Below are 9,700 nucleotides of genomic sequence, written 5' to 3' on the forward strand. Positions count from 1 at the left end.
AATGCCCTATCTAGAGGACAGGAAAGTCAGTTAGGACACTCAATCAAAATGGCAAAAAAAAAAGATGCAAAGACTATAAAAATAATTTAAGGAGCACATGGGAAACTATTAAGGTCCAAATATCCATCTTATTGGTATAACTTAAGAAAACCAAGATGTTGAACAGATGTTTGAAAAAATAATAATGGAAAACTTTCATAACCTGGTGAAGGAAATGGACATAAAACCCCAGGAAGCTCAGAGTATTCCAAAAATCAGGGATCCAAAGAGGCCCACGCCAAGACACATCATAATTAAAATGCCAAAAGTTAAATATAAAGAGAGAATCTTAAAAGCAGCAAGATAAAAGCAGTTAGTTACCTACAAGGAAGCACCCATAAGACTGGCAGCTGATTTCTCAAAAGAAACTGTGCAGGACAAGGGCTTAGCAAAAGATATTCGATAGGATGAAGACCCAGCATCTACAACCAAGAATAATTTATCCAGCAAAGCTATCATTTAGAATTGAAGGACAGATAAAGAGCTTCCCAGACAAAAATAAGCTAAAGGAATTTATCACCACCAAGCCAGCATTACAGGAAACGTTAAAGGGACTTCTTCAAGAAGAAAAAACATACATCAAAAACAGGAATAAAGAATGGTAACAACTACATTCCTATCAATAAGTATCTTAAATGGAAAAGAATTAAGTGCTTCAACCAAGGGATAGAGTGACTGAAAGGATAAGAAAACAAGACTCCTACATATGAAAAGGAAGGGGATGGAAAAAGATATTACTGTGATGAACCTAGAAGGTATTTAAGTTGAATAGAAAAAGATGAACACTATATGATTTCACTTGTATGTAGAATTTAAGGAATAAAAAGAACAAACTAACCAAAAACAGACTCACAAATATAGTGGACAATTTGGGATGGACAGAGGTGAGGGATGTTTGAGCGGCTGGGAGAATGTGGTGAAGGGTTAATGAAGTACAAATTAGTAGCTGATGGATGGTCACAGGGATGGGAAGCACGGCATAAGGAATGCAATTAGCATTAATACATTGGCTAGGTGGAGGGTCGGGAAGGGAGGAAACAATTGGGGGGATCGTTTTACTAACTATATAGATGTCTAACCAATGTACTGTATACTTGAAACTAATTAAAATTTAATAAATAAATAAATTAATTAATTTAAAAAAAAGAGACAAGACATTATAGATCTAAAACTATACAAGTTTTAGAAGAAAACACAGGAGAAAACTTTGTCACATTGGATCTGACAATGATTTCCCAAATGTTACAAAAAAAAACAGCACAAAGAGAAAAAAAATAGAGAAATAGAAATTCATCAGCATTAGAAACTTCACATCAAAAAACATTATAAACAGATTCAAAAGGCAACCCATATAACAGGAGAAAGTGTTTACAATTCATATATCTGATAAGGGATTTATATCCAGAATATATAAAGAACAATTCAACAATAACAACAAAAACAAACACAACAACCTAATTAAAAAATGGATGAAGGATTTGAATGAACCCATAAAAAAAGATATACAAATGGCCAATAAGCACATGAAAAGAAGCTCAACATCTCTAATGATTACAGAAATATAAATCAAAACTACAAGGATATACCATTTGAAATTCATTAGAATAGCTACTGTAAAAAAAAAAATCAAAGATTAACAACTCTTGGCAAGAGTGTAAAGGCTGCGGAACTACTACAAGCTCATGTGTTGCTAATAAGGATGAAAAATGGTGCAAATCCTGTGGAAATGGTATGGCGGCTCCTCAAAAAATTTAAAAATAGAATTAACATACAATACAGAAATTCCATATGTGAGTATATACCCAAAGGAATTGAAAGCAGAGACTCAAAGAGATATTTTATACGCCCACATTCATAGAAGCATTATTCATAGTAGCCAAAGTGTGGAAGCAAGACAAGTATCCATCAATAGATGAACTGATAAACAAAATCTGGTATACACATACAATGGAATAAAAAAGGAAGAAAAGTCTGATGCGTGTCACAACATAGAAGAACTTTGAAGACAGTACACTAAGTGAAATAAGCCAGTCACAGAAATACAAATACTGTTATAACTCCATTTGTACGAGGTACCTGAAGTAGTCAGATTTATAGACATAAAGTAGAATAGCGGTTACCAGAACTGGAAACAAGTGGCAAATAGGGAGTTATTGTTGAACGGGTACAGAGTTTCACCTAGGGAACATTAAAAAGTTCTAGACATGGATGGTGGTGACAGTGTGTATATTCACAACAATGTGAACAACTTAATGACATGGAAATGTAGACTTAAAAATAGTTAAAATAGCAATTTTTTAATGTATGTTTGCCACAATTAAAACAACAATGAAAATGTACAGAATCCAGATCCTGTCATTGTGGATTACCAGACTTGCCTTGCTTCTGCAAACAACTAGAATACTGGGTAAAATAGAAGAAAAAAAGGGTGTGGTTACACAGTGTAGTTGTTAGCACATCTGCTTTACACACAGAAGTGCCTGAGTTCTTGCCCCAGTGGAGCCACAATCTGCGGTCTTTGGCTGTGCCACCCTGAGCAAGCTTGATGTCTGATTTCAAAAGCTAAGCAGGGTTGAGCCTGGTTAGTACTTGGATAGGAGGCACCTAGGAAGACCAGGTGCTGTAGGTGTAAATAATAAAAAATATGTTTGGAAAAATAAGTTTAGATGCTATATAAGAAACACAGGACTATAATCTCTGAAAGAAAGGAAACATTATTTGAACCCTATAATTAATACATTTTACCTGCAGGTAGTTTCCATACTGCAATGCAGTAAGGCTGAACCCATGGTGGAGAGAAAGTTAGAGAGAAACTGGAGTTTGGGAGGCTAAATCAACTAGAGTTTATTTTGGAGTGCCACAAAGGAAGGAGCCATGCAGAGGCAGAGCTCTAAAATTGGCAGATGGGATCCTGTGAGTGGGTTACAAAGGGTGAAACTCTACAAAGAGATGTAATCTGAACAATTCCAAAGGTCACAATATGCTCAGACACAATTAAATCCCAACTAGCCAGAGTAGAATGACTTTAATGAATGTCATGGATTATCTAGAGACCCTAGAAGGGCTGGACTTAGTTTTAAGGGATCTAAACTAGCTCTAGAGTAAAAGACACCCATCCTTTCTCTCATTCTCTCAACTCTGCTTTCTTTGATCCAGCTTCTGTCTCTGGCAGGCAGCATGCTATTTATATTAAATATTGAGAGAAAATATTAACAATCTTGAGGTAAGCAAAGATTTCTCAAACAAGATTATAGTTTAAGTGTAAAAGAAAAAATGATAAATTGGACACTGCCATAATGAAATACACCTTTTCCTAAAAGAACATTGATAAGAATATGAATATATAGGCTTGCAATATGTACATCTGAAAAGTACCTGAATGCATCCAGAATGTGTGTGTTTATACATACACACATATATAAAAGAATAAGATGACTCAATTTGTAAAAATTGACAAAAGAATTGAAGACACTTCACAAAAGATGGTATAATGGCCAATAAGCTCATGATATGCTCAACATCATTAGTCACTGGGAAAATGAAACTAAATGAAAATAATATGCCATTACACACCCACTAATATGACTAAAATTAGAAGACTGACAAAACCAAGTATTGGTGAAGATGTAAAACAACTTGAAGCATCCTACATTACTGAGGGAAATGCCCAAATTGTACAATACTTTGGAAAACAGCTTAGTAGCTTCTTATAATGTTAAATATGCACTTATACGATCCCGAAAACTTCACTTCCAATTGTTACCCATAAGAAATGAAAACATTTGCCCACAAGATTTGCAAGTTCATAAAAGTTGTTTTTTTAATAAGGAAACCAAATTGGAAATAATCTACATGTCAATCAAAAGGAATATGGATTAAAAAAATGTGATGTATCTATATAATGTAATACTACCCAGCCTATATAGGTAAAAATTTTGATGAATCTCTAAAACATAACACTGAACAAAAGACTCAAGAAACAAAGAAAGTAAATATTGCTTAATTCCATTTATATGAAATTCTAGAAAAGAGATCTAATCTAGAGTATCAGAAAGCAGATGAGGGGAAGAGGAATAATTGCAAAGAATTAACTTTTGGGGATGGAGTAAATGTTTTATATCTTGATTAATATGATTGTTATATATCATAAAATATGCTGAACATATTTTTTAAAACTCATCAAAGTGTACACTTAGATGAGTACCTTTTATCATATGTAAATATACCTCAGTAAAGTTAAAAATCTTACAACAAAGGCCTAATATTTTTGCAGAGCATAGCAAAATACAAAGCTTAACAAATCTGTTTTAAAAGCTAAAATAACTCTAACATCAAACATAACCAGCAAAAAGAGAAAGATATCTAGAACCAAAAAAAAAGTATTGATTTTTTAAAATCCTACTTGAAAAATTAACAAATTGAGAGTCTGGGGACTAAACTAAGTAACTGCATTGTGATTAGAAATTCAGTAACAGGGGTAAAATATTAGATTTTATTACCAAATGCATAGGGAGATAATGACTCTAGCGGTATCTCAAAAGAAAGGTACACTAAGAATTCTAAAAATCTTAGGTTTCAAATTATAGAGGCAGTAAAATTGTTAAAAATATCAAAGCTACTTGGGGATATTAGGAATGATCATTCTAGGTTGTTCAGCTGTAAGTGCAATATATTTCCATTATAGTGACAATGATGTAAAGAGAAGAACAAGAAGATCAAAATGGACAGACAATTCTCCAGTCATGAGTCCAGCTGATATCCAAGAGCATTTCAAACATCTCTTGTTATTCTGAACAAATTCTTTTTCTTCTCTTCTCTGAGCCTTGGTTTCTTTCAATAGAAAGATTGGAAACAAGTGATCCCTATGACTTATGTTATTCTAACATTCTTTAATTTTAAACCCCTTTTCACAGTTGGTAAGCTACAGAGACAAGTTAGCCTGTCTTGCCACTTTCAGTGTTGACCAAATCAATAACAGGAGGGCCTCAAAACCCAGCCATAAAAAGCTATAAATCCTAACACATTATGGAAGGATTTAACCCCCCTGTCTCTGATAATCCTCTGAAAGGTCACACTCATCTCAAAAACCTGCATGAAAACCTCCTTCCTTTCCTTCTTTTTCCCTGTTTCTAGGGGGGAAAAAAGTATCTGTTAACATCAATAACAATAACATCAACAACTAATGGTTTATGGTTATTTAGCAATCATTCCAAGTTAGACAGTGTGCTGCTTTATATTTGCTATCCTTTCCCTCACTTTATATATGAATAAAGCAAAGTTTAATGAGATTAAATGTCCAAAGTCATGCAATTAGATACAACAGAACATTTCTGGGTGAGATTTGAAAAGAATGGACATATTTATGGCACAAGTTATTATAAAAACAGTTGAGCAATATAAATAAGACTCTATCAGAAGTTCAATAGTTTAATTTTTTATTCATGTGTAATAAGAAGAATGAAGATCTTTTGGTGCTAGCAGAATTCCAAGTATAAAACAATTGACCAACGATGCTACAAAGACAGAGGTTTGTATAGCCATAGAGCCGGTTAATCCAAAAAACTGTAGGCAGTACTTTAGCCAAAATTAGAGGTAGGAAAAAAATTAATTGTAAAAATAACCAAAGCACATTTTAAAAAATATATACACTTATTTAACATGTCATAAGAAATCAAGATGTCAAATTTATAACTCGACTGTGCAAATGTTCGGATAGCTGCAAATGTTTGAAAATAAAGCTGACTACATAAGCAAAATAAAATATGTGTCTAGTAAGTCTTTAGACCAGGAATTCCTAAGCATCGGTTTAAAAATGGGTGTAAAAAAATGACTGGGAAAGTGTACAAAATGTAGTTTCCTGGGGCCACCCCTAGAAGATTCTGATTTGGTAGGTATGTCACATTTAAATGCATAACCCAAGATATCCTGTGAACGGGTAATCCACAGACTAAACACAGTAATACCCTACACCTAAAAATTATCTGAAAGCATTACAGAGAAGATGTACATGGAAGAAAACACAGTAGATTATTCTAATTTTTATTGCTTTATAAGTGACCAAATCACACATTTGTGTTATTTCCTTGGAGCTTTACAATGTAGTGAAATAGTATTGTAATGTTATTTTCTTTTAAAAATGAGAAAACTGAGTTCAGGAAGGTTAAATGATTTGGTCTGGGAAAACAAGCCACAAAGATTTGAACCTGGATCTTTTAATCATAAATCCTATGTTCTTTCACATTTTCCTTATTTTAAAGAAACTTGGTACAATAAATTAAAGTTGCTTGTGGCTTTACTAATTTTAGTAAATCGATAGAAATAAATTACTAGTCACATAGGAAATATTTTAATACAGATTAGAGAAAAATAATAATGGATTTGTTGAGGCAGTGGTCTCTATGCCAAGGGTTTTGAAAAGATCATTGCTCTACAAACAGCCTACTATGTGAAGTTCTACAAATTTCTACACTCTTACTACTCAAAACGTGGTTCACATATCCATGGGCATCACCTGTGAGTTTATTGGAATTGTAAAATCTTGGACTTCAGCTTCAGCCAATGGATAAGAATCTGCATTTTAAACAAGATTCTCAGGTGTCCTATAACATATATTATAACATCTATCATCTTAGAACAATGACTCTAGTTTTCTGAATTTCACTTTCTTCAACTGTGGAATGAGAAGGAGTTAACCTATCTTTAACACCTCTTTCAGCTTACTGAAACACAAGAACTGGCAAGCTACAGCCTGTGGGCCAAATCTGGTGGCAAGCTAAGAACGATTTTTACCTTTCCAAATGGTTGAAAAAATTAAAGTAATATTTTATAACATGTAAAAGTTATAATAAATTCAAATTTTGTGTCTGCAGATAAATTTTTATGAGAACACAGCCACACTCATTTGTTTACAAATAGTCTATGGCTGCTCTCATGCTATGATGGCAGAGTCGAATAGATAGAACAGATATGGCCCTCAAGGCCTAAAATATTTACTATCTGGCCTTTCACAGAAATATTTGCTAACCCTTGCTATAATAATAATAGCAACAACCACAACCGCCAAATAGTATTACTCAGAAACTGTACTAAGAACATATACATGCATATAATTTAAATATATATTCATATAGATATATAACTATATATAGTTTATTCAGGCACCTCTGCACTCCCCTTTTATCCTATTCAAAAAATTTTAAAACCTCTGACTAATCTGTTTTTCAGAATATTTTTTCCTTTTGGAAGGTGGCTGTAATCATATAATGATTTTCACGTTGAAGAGTGTGAGACATGACCTCCTAGAGGTATATATCAGAATCTCTAGTAGAGAAAAGCAAGGCGTAACTGGAATAAAACATATAAATAAGTTAGTAAAAATTCAACAGAATTTCCTGAGCATGTTGGAGTTTGAGGAAAATATGAGAAAGTATAAGAGTTTGCATGGGTTAAGAATGATTTTAAAGATCACTGAAATCTTTAATTTCCTTATTTTCTATTTACTGTTGTTAATGTCTAAAAGGTCTGCTATTCTATTTTAGTCAACAGAGACAGAAATATATTTAGTAATTATATCCGAGTTTTCCCAAGTTAAAGTATAGGCAACTGCCTAACTACTAACCAAAACAATAATCTCTGAAAGTCTGCTATATATGTTTGGAGTATAAAATATGATACTAAAATGATGTAAACTATGATATGGCACAAGGCTTAGGGGCCCAGACTTCACATTTCTTTCAAATTAAGATGCTATTGTTGTATATTACAGAAACATAAAATGCCTATCCAGAAACTTCCAAATGAGCAAAATATAAATGATAAATTGTGTATTTGTGCCATTTAGATTCTATATTTGAACTGTAGGAGTTCAGAACAAGTCACCCTAAGATGTGCTCCTATGGTATGTGGACTGTTTGAGTTAAAGGCAACCTAGACCCTGCAGGCTCATGAGAAATGTATAACCCCTTTCTCTGAACTATCTAGAGGAATTTGAATTAGGAACCTTTCCCATAATAAGAGATTATCAGAGATAATCTTTTTTTTTTTTTTTTGACATTATAGGGGAGGGCAAACTTCTAATCACAGAACACCTGCTCTTATCGTCCTGTGAATGACTTTCTCCACCTCTGAAGCCTCAAGGTACCATGCCTCATCCTTAGTTCAGAATGTCAAATATACCACACTTCTCCTAACTGGCTTTTAACCTCTCATGGATGCAGGGTTCTCATGCATATATATGTATTAAATGTGGTTATTTTCTCTTGTTAATCTGTCTCATGTCTATTTGATGATTACACCAGCCAAAAGAATCTTAAGGGTAGAGGAAAGTTTCTTCCTCACCCACAGGACATAAAACTCAAGCATTTCCAAAATTTTGATTAGCTCACATATCCAATGGAAAAGAAACAACAAATAATTTGAACTTCTAGGTGGTATTTTATGGTTAATTAAGTATGCATTCAAGAATCTTTTAAAAAATTAAAACAAAAAACATCACCTTTTGCAAAGTCCCTACAAAAAACTGCTCATCATGGATTTTGAATTTGTTACTTTTCTTATCATCACAAAGTAGAACAAGTAGTTCTACTTCAGTGCCATAAAGTAGTAAATGTTATTACTAAAATTAGTAAACTTTATTACCAGAAACCAGGAAAAGAAAGTTCTACTTTATTATCATAAACCAGTTTTGGTTTTGCTTTAGCATAATAGGACCAAAAAAAGAAAAAAGAAAAGGAAAGTATATGTTTACTTTGTTTGCTTTGCAACAGACAACTTACCTACATAAAAATTTTCCTCAAAAGCAGGGTTATTTGAATGAATTTAAAATATATTTATTGTCATAATTTTCAAATACTGAATTTCCCTATTATTTAATTATTCTAATGTTTCTTAAATGTTTCTATTTGTTCTCTATTTAGATCTCCTTGTAAAGGTTTCCTAGTTACTAATTATCTGAACATACACAATATACAATTTACCAAACATGTACACATACATACAATGTATATACACAAACTTTCTTTATAACAATCTGAAATCATTAGTACCCGTAATTATATTTTTTATGCCCTAATGTCATAACATTCTCTATCCCACAATACAAACTATATTGATTATTTTATAGTTTTTAAAGAAAAATCAAACTATCAAGTTCTTACCAGATCTTGCCCAGCACATCAAACAGAGAAATATGTACACTCTCATTTGGAATCTCATCAAAGTAAAAGCAACAACCAGATTCACTAAAAAAGAAATTCTGAAATTCAGTAAGGTTTCTCTTTGGTAGGACTGTCACAGTCGGGTGGGTTTTAATGTAAAAGATCCCTGACCTTTTGCTCCACCCTGTTTGTCAAAAAGGTGAAGTAGTTTGTTTTTTTCCCCTATTAGTTAGCGGTTGTAAGAAAGATTTTTAAGTCAAAAACTCTGTAATAAGTCACAAACATTCAACCACACAAGTTGAATTCAAGGGAAAGAAAAAGCTAATTATATCTTTCCACATTCCTCTTAACCTCAGGATTTCAGAAGCGGTCAGGAAGAACATATTTGTTGAAAGTCTAGAGCAAATGTGATGTTAGAAAATGCTAGAAATGGAAAGAGTCAGAAAAAGTTGTGGTTTATGCTCATTTTGATTACAAACTTAAGTTGTCCTTATACACTATAAAAT

At 32.8% G+C, this 9,700-nt stretch overlaps 1 protein-coding gene across 5 annotated transcripts in view; it reads right to left on the reverse strand.

Moving 5' to 3' along the window:
- The window catches only part of LIPI (lipase I), a 43,480-nt gene extending 34,129 nt beyond the window's left edge, over positions 1-9,351 (reverse strand). For 4 of the 5 annotated variants that reach the window (XM_016152021.2, XM_016152019.2, XM_016152022.2 and 1 more), the window contains exon 1: positions 9,195-9,351. In XM_016152021.2, the coding sequence (XP_016007507.1) occupies positions 9,195-9,252 (58 nt within the window). In that variant the 5' untranslated portion in view covers positions 9,253-9,351. The remainder of the gene's footprint in view (positions 1-9,194) is intronic. The other variant, XM_016152020.2, reaches the window with a different exon arrangement.
- Between the last annotated feature and the right edge of the window lie 349 nt (positions 9,352-9,700).

Source organism: Rousettus aegyptiacus, unplaced genomic scaffold, assembly GCF_014176215.1.
Source record: "Rousettus aegyptiacus isolate mRouAeg1 unplaced genomic scaffold, mRouAeg1.p scaffold_m13_p_4, whole genome shotgun sequence".
Taxonomy (NCBI): Eukaryota; Metazoa; Chordata; class Mammalia; order Chiroptera; family Pteropodidae; genus Rousettus; species Rousettus aegyptiacus.